Consider the following 16,333-nt stretch of genomic DNA (forward strand, 5'->3'; position numbering starts at 1 on the left):
AAGGGACACTGACTGAAAAGAAATGACAGAATGGCTGACAAGTGCTAAATTTTCTGGATGTAAAATTCCAGTACTGCCAATATACACAATTGAAAGTGAAAAAAATTATTTCTCGCCTCTGTAATTGTCAGTTCCTTCCTCAGGGAGGAAAAAGAAACTCATTAGAGAAGGTTAGAAAGAAGGGGGGCCACCTGTTGTGGGGCTGAGGAGAAACTATGATCATATTTAGTAATCCACTGATCACTGTCTCCTATCAATCATAGATTCATGTTATACTTGTGTCCGAGTGATCTGCCTCACCTTTCTAACTCTCCCCACCCTATAGCACATTGCTTCCTACAGAAAGAATTATTAATTCTGAAAGCTAACACCAGTTTCTTCCGCTTTCAATTCATCTATCAATAGTATTGGAATTATATCTCCTCAAGGCAAGTGCTGGTTAGTTATTCCGTTTCTTTGTAATTCTACAGCTGTTACGTGGTTAGGATGATGTCCCCTTACTACATATAAGAAAACGCTAAACGCCGAAGGAAATGAATAAGTTTTACAGCCCTGTAAACTGTATACAGTAGAGGAACAATTAGGAGACTATGCCTGATTGTATTAGCATGACAATGCACTCTGTCATAAAGCAGCCTCTGGGAGGCTATGGATTGTGGACAGTAACACTACTGAAATTGACTGTCCCACCCAGCACCCTGATCTGAAGCCAATGGAACACCTTTCCGATGAGTTAGAATGTTGGTCTTGCTCCAGATCACAGTGTCCAGCTTCACTACTTTCTCAGCTCTTGATTTTCTGAACTCTTGAGGAAGAATGGGTTGTCATTCCTCCACAGACATTCAGGCACTTCATTGAAACTGTCTAAAACTCCAGATATTTTTGATCAGAAAGTGTATCTTCCATTAAACAAAGCTAACAATCTTTTATGTGTGTGAAGGAGTGATACAACATATGAAGTTTTTATAAGAGAAAAGTATGATTATTATATAAACAAAAATATCACAAAGCATAACACTGGCAAGGAAACTCACTGCATTTCTGAAACACTGAAAATGTTTTCTGGTTTCTTGCATCTCCCCCATTCATCCATCCAGAATACAGGTGATACCAAATAGTAATGAATCTAGTTTATTGGCATTCCTTTCTACATCCTGGAACATTGGGCACTGAATTATTCAGACAGCAGCAGTATACAGGTTTCAGGACAACAATTTTATAGCAGTGATTGTTTTACGTAACTGCACTGCTGTCCCTGTAGCTTAGGTTGTTCTGAACTGAACAATGATGAAAATTTTTGACACATGGAACTGGCATATGAAAAGAATAAAACAAAATAAAATGCTTTTTTTAAGCATGTAACAACATCAACTATTTACCTGCTAAAGTGGAAGGGTCAGAATGTAATAACACACTGATATTTAAGTCAGTTGGACAAGGAAAGGTCAGTTAAGCATTTATGGCCTTTAGACAATGCCTGAAGTAATTTATGATAATAATCACCTTCAGATGAGCAGACAGGTTTCTGAACCTCACAGCTCCAAATGTGAAGCAGTGTATTAATTAACCACTGTATCACCAGCGAAACAGGGGAACAATAATGAGGGCCTGGGGCTTAACAGATTCCTTGAGCAGTATTTTAGTGGCTCCATGCTAGAGCTGTACTGGGTATAAGAAAATATACAGAGCAGCTAAACACAGAATTTTGTACCTCTAGTCTGCCACAATAAGCACAGTATAGTTCAAAAAACATTTTTTAGAGGACATCGTGACTTTCCTTGTGATTGCATAAATCATAAAACTCATAAATGGTACTTACGTGTTGCTACAGTTTAGGTGCAGTAAGCTCTGTTTCTGGGTGTTTAATAATAGCTTTGCTATTAAAACACAGCCATCTAAAATTATAAAACTTTATGAAGAAATGTGTGTCAATAAATGAAACTGAAACTACAGGAGAAAATTTCTTCAGCTCCAAATTACAAAAATCCAAAGTAAAATGGAATGATACAGCCAATGCCTTCTTCTGCACAGTGTGATAAAACATACCTGATGGAGGTGTAACTGTCCCAATGGATGTTGCAGTACTGGTACTGTTCGGACTTTCTGACCGTTCTGGTGATTTTCCATTGGTAATTAACTGTTGTTGTGGAGCAGTCTGTTCCTGCAGTTTCTGTGAAACAAGAAGAGAAGTAGAGAAGTGAAAATATGACACATCATAATTAAAAAAAAAAAAAAAAAAAAAAAAAAAAAAAAAAAAAAAAAAAACACTAACTTAACAAGGTAACTATTATATATTGTAAAATTACCCATGTTCATAAACATGCAATGGAAATTGAAGATGAGTTAACACAAACATTTAGCGAATAGTACTTCTCCATATGTGTAACACAAACAGCAAACTTTATGCTTAATACAAGTACAGTTTTCATTCTCAATTACTGTACCTGTACTGAAAAGAACTGTATAAATTAATCATCTCCTGTTTTCAGCACTAATTGGAGGGTCACATTCCAGAATATATTTTGCTTAAAATATGTCCAGTTCATAATGCAATAATACAGCATTTGATACATGTGGATTGTAAATTAAGATTCAAAAGGGGTGAAGGTACAAGGTGATTTGGAGGGGTAGGGGGGGCAGCTGTTTGAGGCAAAGGGAAGAAGATGGGTGCGGGCACGGTGACAGGGAGCAATGTGGATGGTGCATATGCAGTGACCATGTAGAAGGCACGGTGGCCGTAGGAGGGGCCCAGGGACACGCGGCGCAGGGGGGGGGGGGGGGGCTGGGAGAGGGCTCAGGCACACGCAAGGGACAGGAGGGTGGACCCCAGCAGGTGTGAGGGGCAGAAGGGGGGGCCCCAGCAGACAAGAGGGGTGGGGAGACACAGATGGGCTTGTGTATGGCGGGCGGGGGGGGGGGGGGGGCATGCAACTGAGGAGGGGTGGGTGTAGAGGTTGGGGGGCACAAGGTTGGAAGGGGGTGCGGGGAAATGCAGGCGCGGAGGTGGGGCCATGCAGCGGTGGGGGGACAGCCACGCGGTGGCAGGGGGACAGCCATGCAGTGGCAGCGGGAGGGACACAGTTCGCTGTTGGGAGGGACATGCTTCGCTGTGGGAGGGGCACGTGGTGGCGTGGGGAGGGACAGGTGGCGGCGATGGGTTCTCTGTAGGAGGGCAGGCACTTGGCAGCAGGGAAGGGGGTGGGGGGCCACTCAGCAACATGGATGGGGGAGGTGGGGGCCACACTACAGAGGGGAGGGGTTTTCAGGGGCCATGTGACAGCAGTGGCATTGATAGTGGGGCCACGCTCTGCATGGCAATGGGTTGAGACTGAGGACGGAGTGTGTCCACCGGGTGGGGGGAGAGGTGGAGTGGGCCCACAGGGGGGCAAGGAGACACGAGTCCATGGGGGGGAGGGAGGACAGAGGCAGAATAGGGCCACAGTGACTGGGGACGTGGCCCAGGGCCACAGGGGCAAAGGGGCAAAGGCGGCGCGCGGCCACAGGGGCAAAGGCGGCGCGCGCCCACAGGGGCAAAGGCGGCGCGCGCCCACAGGGGCAAAGGCGGCGCGCCCACAGGAGCAAAGGCGGCGCGCGCCCACAGGGGCAAAGGCGGCGCGCGGCCACAGGGGCAAAGGCGGCGCGCGGCCACAGGGGCAAAGGCGGCGCGCGGCCACAGGGGCAAAGGCGGCGCGCGCCCACAGGGGCAAAGGCGGCGCGCGGCCACAGGGGGGACATTGGTGCAAGGCAAGAGAGTATGTATGTAGTAGATGTGGAGGGCATGGAAAAATAGGCAAGTCAGATAACAAGATATAGAAAACTGGAATGGATCAAGAAAGGAGTAGTTATTGAGAAGAAATGCTGGGTTCAATGAAGTTAACGCAAGTTAAGGCCAAGTGGGTGACAAGAACCAGGGACATGTTGTAATGCCAGTTCTCACCTGTGGAGTACTGAGGAACTGGCATACGGGGGGAAGAATCCAGATGGCACTTGTTGTGAAACAGACACCGATGTCACAATTAACATGTTGTAGAGCATGTTGCACAACAGGTTATTGTGTGGTGCCTGTATCACCCTCCCTATGCCCATTCATCCTAACTGATAACCTGGTCACAGTCATGTTAATGTAAAGGGCTGAACAGTGCTTACGTAACAGTTTGTGTAAGACGTGCTGTTTCACAGGTACCTCTCCCTTTGATAGTATACGTTTTGCCAAATACAGGGCTGATATCGGTGGTAGTAAGAGAGTGTAGAGGCAAATCTTACAGTGGAGACAGTCACACAGGTAGGAGCCACTGGTGCAGAAGAAGTGTTTGGTCTGACCAGGATACTGTGGAGATAGGGGGATGGGAGGGGGAGAGAGATGCCAAAAAGCTATTCTAGGTGTAACAGCAAAAGGACAGAGTGGACCTCACTTTATATTCTTCTGGAATTGCTGCATAGTCTTTGGCTTTTATGGTCATTGGACAGTTGTAATTCCAAGTATGCTGTTAATTTTGACTGCTTTTATTTTTACAGGAAGCCTATTTCAGCTGAAATTCCATCATCAAGTTATCTTGAACTAAAGGTTCAAATTTTGGAACATTATTTCTTATTTTATTTGTATTATTACATATATTTCATTATTACATATTTTTACACATGTCTGGTGGGCGTTACATCATGCAATGTCAGTTGTTCAGCCACTTTCTACTTGCTTGATACTACACTTCTTTGGTGTTATTGGAGTATATGTAAGACTTGCATTCCAAACAAGACCACTCTTAGATCGCTAATTCAAATTCAATACAAAATCTGTGATAAATAGTACATAGGTCAGACAGGTAGAAACCTCATCATTACATATAGGTACACATTAGAGACAGCAACAATGATCCATCTACTTCTTTCCACCACCTCAAGACCAAACAGCACACAGCAGATAATACAGAACAAGCTATCTAAACTTAACACATAACACCAAAAGGACCACTAATGAACATTCTGGAGGAGATGCGAATTTATGTATATACCGACAGAAAACATTAAATGAGCAAATCAGTCTGAAAACACAAACCACATACAGAAAACTTTATTACAATTATCCTTCAGGACAACAGATAGATACAGAAAACAAATAATACGAGACAACCAGAGGTTCCATTATAGCTAAATTCACAACAGAATACAGATTCAAACGAGCAACACTGTAACTGTACAGCATGACTGGAAATCCTTTCAACAAGTAGATAGAAAGACAAACCTACAAAAATTACAAAGAGTGCGTAGCACACAAATAACAAGAAACAAATATTTAATTCCATTTACAACTGAATATAAATGAACAACACAGCCTATATACTGAATTATTTTTTTGCCCACAAAAATACATTACAATGACAGTATCCAGTGATGTCATACGGACACACATATATTAAGTAAGTAAGTAATAACTAAAAAATAAAACTACCAAAATTTGTAAATAATACCAAAAGTTAAAAAATACATACACTTATAAAAAAGAAAATATACCGTCACACATATAACCCGCAGAAAAAGAAAAAGCATAACAGTAGCAAAAATCAGTACCTACATTACAGCAATCATAAGCAGAACTTCCTGTAACCATACAATATTGCTGGATTATCTGTCATGAAAATACTGATATAAAGAATATAATCCGATAACTACATAAAGTAATAAATCAGATAAAGTGATAACCAACCATTGCCACTCCAATGACATCAAAGGAACATAATCAACATGCAAATATGGAGTAATAGAAGCATCTATGTCAAAACCATCAGATGTACATAAAAATGTACATTAACGAAGTCTATTTAATAATTACCTATAAAATTAGAAATAATGTACCAGAATTATGCACCATTAGGTACAGTTAAGGTGAGGATGGAAATTCAGCCAAAACAGGCCTATTGTAAAAATAAAAGCAATCAAATTTAGCACTGTACTTGGAATTATAATTATTACAGAATGGACCTCATTTCTGGATATGATTTCAGGAAGTCATGAGCTTGTCGAAGTAGCTCATTAATACATTAAAGACGAGAATAACAATAAGTAACAGGTCTATAGCTAAGCTTTTTCTTGGAAGGATAAGCAGTATCAGGATTTGTTTGATTGCACAGGAAATTGTTTTTGAACAAGGGTGTTGGGGTAATTATCTCCTGTAAATGCTGAGGTGAGAGTGGTATATTGCTTGAAAGAGTCTGCTGAACAAACCTATTTGCCTTGAATGCCAGTGCTGTATGGCAGTGAACATTTGACATGGAAAGATTGGCAACCGTCAAAATCTAAGTATTGTTGTTTGTCAGTAGGTTTAATGTGAACAGAAGTGTGTAGCTGATTCTCGGTTAGGATGAAGTCAAAATCAAGGAAAGTGAAATGTGATTCAAAATAGAATCATGTGAAATTTAATTGGGAGAATGTACTACGAGATTCCAAGAATTTTAACAAGTCAGTCTCATCATGAGTTCCTACAACAAAGGCTTCATCAACGTATCTGAACCACCTACATTATTGTCTCCTGCATTACTTTATTTTCCAAACACAGTAGATTCTGCTTTCTACAATGACTTCCTATTACTGTTTGCCATGTTAAATTTTGTCTTTATGCACATCTTCTACAACTGCAATTTACTGTTGTAATATTTTCTATCGTATAGTCCACTTTTCTGGCAAGAAATTCTCATTCACTCATTATCTCTTGTTTACCCTTGCCTTTTCTCATGATTTTCATATGAATTTTTCTACATTTTCCCCATTATGTTCCTTCCTTATTTCCTTTGCTTATCTCCCTTTCTTCTCTCATTTTCCCCACCCCTATGCTTCTTTACTGCAAACACCTACCATCTCTAGTACTCCAAACCCTCCTCTTTTGACATGATAAATCCCATTACGTAGTATATTCGGTCCTCTCAAAAACATTCTTTAGTTTTTATCAAAATTAAGGTCTCAATGTCTGTTTCTTGAAACCCACCTGTCCCTGAGAGTTACCCTCAAAGTTCTAACACTAAGTCCATGTTTCGGGATGTAATCCTACTCTATAACAGCCTCTTATACAGTTTAAAATACAGCAATCTCTCACAAATACCCAGCTAATCTATGCTGATTGCCATTCCACCAGCCTTTTCTCCTATCACAATATCCTGGAGTTATCTGCCCCTGATGTTTCCATGGGTGGTATCATCTGCCAAGCCACCAAACCACACATCAAAACACTATCTTACCTTCTCCTAAACTACTTCAACAGCAGTACTCCCTTTCCCATCCCTCACCAGCTCCCTACAGAGCCACACCATCAACCACTACTCCTCTCTTACAAAATGAGTTTGGCCAACCTTCATAACAAGCCACAGCCTTCACCACTGCCTCCCAGAGCCATGATCACAAGAACAGAACCACACATGTACTGGGTTCTCAACCTCTCATCTAAGGTATTATATCCTTCTGAATTATCTGTATTATACAAGGATCTCACTTTCAGCCCTAAACCTGCATCTACTCATGCTGCTTAGGAAGGATTTACTTTCCATCACATGTAATGTCAACTGGAAATATCACTTTGCAACACAATTCCAAAACCTTTCCAACAGCATACCTGACACTGAACCCTGTCCTGAGTTCCAATCTCAATCCCAACTTGATCCACTGCTACCACCTCAAAGTCACCACTTACCACTCTTCCAAGAATTCCTTAACATTCCGTGTTGCTTCAGAACCCTTTCCCAAGCCCTTATAACATGACCCTAACCTGACCTCTGCATAACTCCAGGCTCTTCATTCCCTAAAAGCTGATGGCTCCTCCATTACCCTCCCAGCAGACAAAGAACCTACCACTGTGGTATGACACCTGAAGGTACAGCATCTGCCATCAAGATACCATTCCTGTGACACAAACTGACATACACTTCCTCCTTACCACCATGGGCACCTCACAAGGACTAACACCTTAATCCATAAAACTTTTTACTCCTCCCAAACCACAACACCCCCACCTTTTACTTTCTTCTTAAGATCAACAAACCCAATCACCTTGGGCATCTCATAATTGCCGGCTTCAAAGCACCCACTGAACATAAATCTGCCTTAGTTGATCAACGCTTGAAACCCCATCTCATAATTGCCGGCTTCAAAGCACCCACTGAACATAAATCTGCCTTAGTTGATCAACGCTTGAAACCCATAGTGCAAAGATGTCCCTCCTATATTAAAGACACCAACCATTTCCTAGATTGTCTGAAATGGAGGGAGTAGAGGGGAGGGGAGGGAGGGGAGGGGAGGGAGGGGAGGGGAGTGAGGGGAGGGGAGTGGAGGGGAGGGGAGTGGAGGGGAGGGGAGGGGAGGAAGGGGAGGGGAGGAAGGGGAGGGGAGGGAGGGGGGAGTGAGGGGAGAGAGGGGAGAGAGGGAGAGGGGAGGGAGGAGCATTGAATGCATATATTCTGTACACTCAAAGATTTCCTGAATGGCAGAAGAATAACCGAAGCTGACGTAAACTCGTCACGACTAAACTGGACTCAGCAAAGGCAACATGGAAGAAGAGCCAAAATATCGATGGTCTTCATAAAGATGTACAACATGCACTGAAAGCTTGTGGTATTGCAATTCCTACAGCAGTGATCCAGACCCAGTATTCCAAGTTACCAACGCCACAACGATGTCAAGATTGCAAGAGAAACGAAGATCGGAAAACAAGATTCTGTTGTGTAACGTGCAAGAAACCTGTTTGTAATATACACAGAGAAGAAACTGTTCCTGTGAAGTGCATGCAGTGCAAAAATGTACTTGACTGAAAAGTTGAAAAAAAAAGACTTGTGTTATTTTACTGCAGTGGCTGTTGAGGTACATAGATTACTAATTTTCCGTTCGTTGAGTACTGAATTTAGTGAAAGATATAAAATTTTTTTTGTACTTTGTATCTGTGATCTGATTAAATACTTCTAATAACCTGAAAAGCTGTTTTTCAATACTAAATAAACCCATTCAATGGAAATAACTAAATCTGAGAACAAATATTATAATAAAACACAAAACTCTTTTGGGGTAGTCAAAATACCCCGCTTGGTAAAATAGAGGTGTGAAAAAGCTTGGTAACGGGAGGGTTAAGCTGACCTTGTGCACAAGATGTCAGTTGCGTAAAAATAGGACATTAAAATGGTTTGTCATTGCTGAAGTATTTAAAAATATAAAGCAACTTGCGCAACACGCTATGTCCATATACATATTGCTCACAGTTGCTTGTTGTTTCATACAAATATGGAACAGAATAGCACAACTGTTTACATATGCTGGACATATTCTAAACAGTTTTTATCAAATATTTAGGTCGCAACTGCAGCATTATCCCTGACCAATAGTTTCCCTTAGTGGTTGCTATGACTTTAACATTTGGGGTCCCATGCTGTAGTAATTTGGAAGCTTGGCCCTCAGGTCACAAGATTTGCTGAGTTGTGAATTTCCATTTTTTTTTTAATTACGCTGTCCTGGTATAACATCAAGAAGAGAATTTTAGTACTTTGTAGTCCTTATTGTACCCCTTTCTGTGGCAACACTCAGCCACTTCAGATTTCTCTGGTTGGTTCGGACATGTGTGTCACCAATGCTTGATGAAATCTGTCTTCCATGGTGTCTGACATATGACTTCCTACAGGTACTAGGAATCATAGAAATGCCTTGATTGTCCTTTACTGAGGCTAGAAGAGCTTGAATTTCACTGGTGCACAGAAAACATATTAAACATTGTCTTTCTTCAGTAATTTTCCTATTTTTGAATAAAAAACAGCCAAAGTATGGCGTGGCAACTATTCCTCCTGTTGTTCTAGCCCCTCCCATTGACTGACATGTGCAAGGTGTAAGGCATGGGGAATCTTCCATTCAGAATATCCATTTTGGAGGAAGACAGTGCAGAGATGGCGTAGCTTATTGCATCAGCTCTCTGGATCCAATATGGCTCATGCTCTGTGGACCAACGTTCTAAGTACACAACTTTGTTGTGAAGGATGGTCACAGCTGATGAGTTGTAAGTGTATATCCAAGTTTGTTGCTTTAAGTATACAGCATGACTCAAGGTCCCATCCTGTTATCTGCAGCAACACTCCCAGGAATGGAATTTCTCATTTTTCTCCATCTTCGTTGTAAACGTGATGTTAGGATGCTATGAACTGACATGATTTAATGCATTCAGCAATGCGGTTCTGTGGGGCAGAATACAAAGACGCCATCGACATTATGCCAACAACACACTGATTTTGAACTCTGCAACCTGCAATGGTCTCTCTTCAAGGTCTCCCATAATGTGAGTTAATGAGCATTCGCTCTCATTTAAGTATACGGCCAAAAGAGTCACCCTTCAGAAATTGTGAAATGAACCCTGTCATCCAGGACTGTGTGCCACAAAGCGCACAGATCTGCCACAAGATGGGGAAATTCACAGGCATCTACTGTACTGAATGAGGCCTAAGTGCTGTAGCGTGCGAGTGAGACAGACGAGAACCTACGTCTTAGGGAAACCCTGTAGAAGATGTTTGTGCCCAAGGAGAGGAAGCAATGTTAAATATGACAGAACTAAGATTGGCCATAAAGGGAAACATTTATGAAAACTATTTAATTCTGTAGTAGTGCAGGTAATGAAGCCACAATAATTTTAATCTCCCATCCTCCATAAATTTTCGTGGTGATCCAAATAAAACTTTAATATTGCTCACATCTATAATAGTTTAGGACTTACTGTTAAAGTGAAATTAATAAGTTTTGTAACAAAGACCTGAATGCTAAAAGCTGAATGCTTTGGTCGATCTTAACGATCAACATTTCATATAGAAGCACATAATTAAAATGACAAATGTTGTACCTATCAACTCTGAAACTTTATTTGTTTAAAAGATATAGTAAATTCAAATTATCAGTATTTTCACTTAAGCATCAGAGAAACATTTCCTCGACACATTGAATGATGACAGCATGACAACTTATTGAATCATTAGGTAATAGAATATTTGTTGTAAAGTTTAGTGCATAATACTTAATTTTGTTCTTTATTTATTTATCAGAAAGCACATTGGTGCAAGGCTACTGGCCGGGACATTCAAAGCTAAGAAGGAAATTGTATTGGTTTGATGTATACAAATTTAATGTATATTATGTAATGGATATTATTGTTTCTTTATTTAGAATGTGAAAGTGGTCAAGCTTTGATTATTTAAATATGTTAAAATGTTAAATAATGTAGAATAAGCTGTAGCCAATCAGATGGATGGCTTCAGGAGTGAAACGACTTAGAAAATTTCGCGTTGTATGGTATCGCAGGACAGTCTCTGAGCGGTGGGCAGCTGTGCGCCTGGAGTGAACTCTAACTTTTTTTGTAGTTAACTAGGTGGAGTATTGGACTTGTAATTCACAATTGTGAATGATCGAACTGTGTCAAATGGATATACGCTAGAATATAACAGTAATTCCAAATACGACCACTTTCACTATTAGTTTACTTTCTGAATAAACATTATTCTAATCACATCGCCACTGTATGGTCTACGTCATTTATGGGTTGTTAATTTAGCTCCCGATATTATTCTTACTGATGATGTATGTTATATTAATATTGTATGTTTCATACAATTTCTAAAACTTGACATCAGTCAGACAATTTAACCAAAGGGTTACATGTGTCTAATTTAGGGTGTGTAATGCAACACGTGCAGTTCAACCACTAGACAGTTTGAGCCAAGACATTTCAACAAAGAGGAACCGTATGTGAGCCCGAACATCGATGGGATGTTCTCTCACAATAAAAAGATTAGCTACAATAGGTGATAAGTGGCTACCCATTGCTACACTTTTAGTCTGTTCAAAGTATTGATCACTGGATAAAAACTAGGTCAAAATGAGCATATAATAAAACAAATCTATGAATACCCCTATCAGCTTCTCATCAATGAACAACAGTGATTTCTGCAACGGGATTTGACTGAAAGGTGAGACTACGTCAAAATTCACTAGTATAACTGATGGTTTGGATACCGTAGAAATATTGGAACACGTGTGGCAATACTGACTCTACAACTTATCTTACAAGAAAGATTGCAGAAAGGCAAACCTACGTTTCTACCATTTGTAGACTTAGAGAAAGCTTTTGACAATGCTGACTGGAATACTTTCAAATTCTAAAGGTGGCGGGGATAAAATACAGGGAGCGAAAGGCTATTTACAATTTGTACAGAAACAAGATGGCAGTTATAAGAGTCGAGGGGCATGAAATGGAAGCAGTGGTTGGGAAGGGAGTGAGACAGGGTTGTAGCCTCTCCCCGATGTTATTCAGTCTGTATATTGACCAAGCAGTAAAGGAAACAAAAGAAAGATTCGGAGTAGGTATTAAAATCCATGGAGAAGAAATAAAAACTTCGAGGTTCGCCGATGACATTGTAATTCTGTCAGAGACAGCAAAGGACTTGGAAGAGCAGTTGAATGGAATGGTCACCGTCTTGAAACGTGGATATAAGATGAACATCAACAAAAGCAAAACGAGGATAATGGAATGTAGTCGAATTAAGTCGGGTGATGCTGAGGGAATTAGATTAGGAAAAGAGACACTTAAAGTAGTAAAGGAGTTTTGCTATTTGGGGAGCAAAATAACTGATGATGGTCGAAGTAGAGAAGATATAAAATGTACACTGGCAATGGCAAGGAAAGCGTTTCTGAAGAAGAGAAATTTGTTAACATCGAGTATAGATTAAAGTGTCAGGAAGTCGTTTCTGAAAGTATTTGTATGGGGTGTAGCCATGTATGGAAGTGAAACATGGACGATGAATAGTTTGGACAAGAAGATAATAGAAGCTTTTGAAATGTGGTGCTACAAAAGAATGCTGAAGATCGGATGGGTAGATCACATAACTAACGAGCAGGTATTGAATAGAATTGGAGAGGAGTTTGTGGCACAACTTGACAAGAAGAAAGAACCAGTTGGTAGGACATGTTCTGAGGCATCAAGGGATCACAAATTTAGCATTGGAGGGCAGCGTGGAGGGTAAAAATCTTAGAGGGAGACCAAGAGATGAATACACTAAACAGATACAGAAGGATGTAGGTTGCAGTAGGTACTGCAGATGAAGAAGCTTGCACAGGATAGAGTAGCGTGGAGAGCTGCATCAAACTAGTGTCTGGACTGAAGACCACAACAACAACATCTGATGGTACGAGCCGACGAATGAGGTTTTCCAAGTTGCACATGTAGTGCTCACATTTTCCTACTGAAGGCTAAAGGGCTAAATTGCAAGACTGGATGTTTTGTCAAGTCGTGTGTTCGCACGCTAATAGCCTAATATTACTCACAATGGCTCAAAGTGGCACTATCCTTGTGAATCAGGCAATCTGTATAGCCTGGGAAGGATGGATGCCTGCGCACATAGTCTCTTGGCCACAACATGACCCCGATGCCCTTGAGGAGCTCTAAAGTTCTTTGCTGTCGTTTTGGCTTGGGGTCCTTGTTTAGTACACAATATGCAGTGCCATCCAATAGCTAGTTCATCTTGCTTAAGTATGTCAGTTTGGATAGGATGTCGTATGTGTTACCCTTATCCTTCTGGAAAATCATAACATGAGTAGCCTGTTGTAAGTATTGAGACACTGACCTCTCTACACTTAAGATATTGTTCTTGGGTACTGACGTCCATGTCCGAGCACTGCATTGCTCCTCCTAGTCATCTCTACAGTGTCCCTGGTAGTTTCACAACTCCCCGTTTGACAGAGCTAATGATATCCAGAATTAGTAGTATCCTTGGGGTGGGCATGAAGTTCAGACCCTTCTCCAAGACTAAAACCTATGCCTCAGACAAGTTTTGGGCATTAGGCTGCACTTGGTCCATTTAGAAAGTGTGTCATCTAACTTACCTTCTTACAGCAATCGACAACAAAAGCAATTAAACTTTTCAATTTTACACTTTGTGTCATGTTGTTGCTTCCAGTTCAAGAACACCTAAGTAGCAATATAAACCCATGACTAAGAATCTGCTGACAGTTCAGGCAAAAATTTTCAGATCAAACACAAAGACTTCAGAATATGATGTCCAATACACTCTGAGTATGGTGAATCCTCTCCCTCACTATTATTAATTCTTTGGGCCACTGCAGTCTACATAAACTGCATCCCCTTAGTGAAGATCGGAATAAATCTAACATATTGGAATCTTCATAAGAACGTAAGGGCACACAGCAGTCTGCTCCACTTTTTCTAAAGTTTATCAAACTTATTTTTTTCACAATTTCCTCTCCTGGGCAGGTACTGGATGTGCTGTTATAGATTTTCCTGACGGAATAGTTGTAGAAATGGTTTTCAGGTGAGTAGTTGGATGTCATTGTGATATCCCAACAATATTTCACCAGCACAACTGACCAACATCTTCAGGTGTGACAAACACATTGCTGAGCTATGACTGACACCTATTTAAGCAGACTAATTGGGAAACACACAATTGTGAAGGTACCAAATTCAGTGGGCAGTAGTTAAGATTTTCATATCAAAAGCAAACAGGACACTTCTTGGATGATGAATCAACGACTTTAGCGCATGGGGAAAAGCTGTCATTCCTACTATGTGCTAACATCGGTCACCCCAGTGCCCTTTGACTGAAGCTGCATGCTGAAATAACCCTCTGCACTGTCATATGGCCATCTCTGCTATTGTTGTCCAAATATTTAAGTTGACACTGCACTGTCACCCCTTGGATGACCAGTAGTTTCCCATGATGGTCACTGTGACTAGAATTTCCATCACCAGATCCCATGCTGTGCTAAATTGGAAGCCTGTGTGTCTGTTCACAAGATTTGTTGAGCAGCGTATTTCCACCATATTTTTAATCACACTATCCGTGTACGAAGATATCAATGAGAGAACTTTGGTGCTTTTGCAGTGCATATTGTGTGTCGAACTGAGAGAAAAGGTGGTAGACATTCACAGCATCATGTTTACAACAGAGTTGGAGAAAAAATGGAGAACTACTGCTCCTGGATGTGTTGATGTGGAGGAAAGAGGATGGTACTTTGGATTGTGCTGTATATTGTTAACCAACACTGACAGATTCATACTTACAGGCGAGTACCTGTCACCATCTTTCCTACCAAAACGGTATTCTTGTATTGGAGCATTGATCATGAGTCATATCAGATTTAAACAGCTGATCCAATGAGCAATGCCACCTTCATACCACCTCCCTGCAAAATGGAAATATTCTGACTGGACTATTTGCCACGCATTACACCCTGTGTATGTCAGGCAATGGGAGGGGCTACAACAAAGAGAAAAATAAAGAGGAATAGTCATCCTGTCATACATTGACAGTGTTTCTTAGAAAATAGGAAGATCACCGAAGAAACACAATGTTAAATTTGTCTTCTGTCCCAGGCTCAATGAAGGACAATCTCGGATTGCGAAGGCCTGGTGTTTGTATGATTCCTTGTAGCCATGGACAGCCATACACTGGACAAACTTGTCACAACATGAAAGGCAGAAGTGTCAAATTTCGATGACACACATCTAGACCAACCAGAAAAATCTGCAGTGGCCGAGACTGTCTCGGTATGGCGTACAATATTATCCACTAAACTGCCAACATTTTATCTTTTTACTGGAACTGCATAATAAAATAAGTGGTGGAAATTAACAGCTTGACAAATATTATGAACAGACATACAGGTTTTCAATTCACCAACACTGGCAATAATAAAGTGACAGTGACCAGAATTGGAAACTACTGGTCATCCAAAGGATGGCGATGCAATGGTGACTTAAATGTTTGAATGACAATAGTGAGAATGGTGCTTCAGCATGTGGCTTCTGACAGAGTGCAATGGTGTGGCCTACGGCAGTGCACAATAAGAACGACAGCCTTTGTAAATGCCCTTGGGTCCTCCGTTCATCGTCTGACATGTAGTGTAATTCTCCTTCCCACTACTGATATGAAAATATTTACTATTGACCACTGAATCTGGCCTCTTCAGGCCCGTGCATTTTCCACTCTGACATTAATGGCAGGCTTCGGCAATACTAAGCACTGTATTTTTCACAGCTGAAGATGTCGGTCATTTGCATCAATGGAATATTGTGGGGATATCACAACAACATCATCTAATGTCTCATCTGGGAAGCATATTTACAACATTCTGATGAAATCATCTGCCAGATACAGTTATGTAAAACCGAGATATAGCAACTTGAGTGGTAGCTGAAGACCGCATTATTGGTTGCACTAGAGTCCGAACAGCTTATTTTCCTTGCTTTCCTCCTACTGGATCCTAGGTGACAGTAAGAGTAAATCTATGTAAGTCCTCTACAACTGTACAGCCTGTG

General features: G+C 41.0%; 1 protein-coding gene across 2 annotated transcripts in view; it reads right to left on the minus strand.

Annotated features, from left to right (window-relative positions):
* The window catches only part of LOC124615847 (PX domain-containing protein kinase-like protein), a 128,442-nt gene that overhangs the window by 34,270 nt on the left and 77,839 nt on the right, over positions 1-16,333 (minus strand). For both annotated transcript variants that reach the window (XM_047143999.1, XM_047144000.1), the window contains exon 9: positions 2,047-2,170. In XM_047143999.1, coding sequence (XP_046999955.1) covers positions 2,047-2,170 — 124 coding nt within the window. The remainder of the gene's footprint in view (positions 1-2,046; positions 2,171-16,333) is intronic.

Source organism: Schistocerca americana, chromosome 5 (assembly GCF_021461395.2).
Source record: "Schistocerca americana isolate TAMUIC-IGC-003095 chromosome 5, iqSchAmer2.1, whole genome shotgun sequence".
NCBI classification, from domain to species: domain Eukaryota; kingdom Metazoa; phylum Arthropoda; class Insecta; order Orthoptera; family Acrididae; genus Schistocerca; species Schistocerca americana.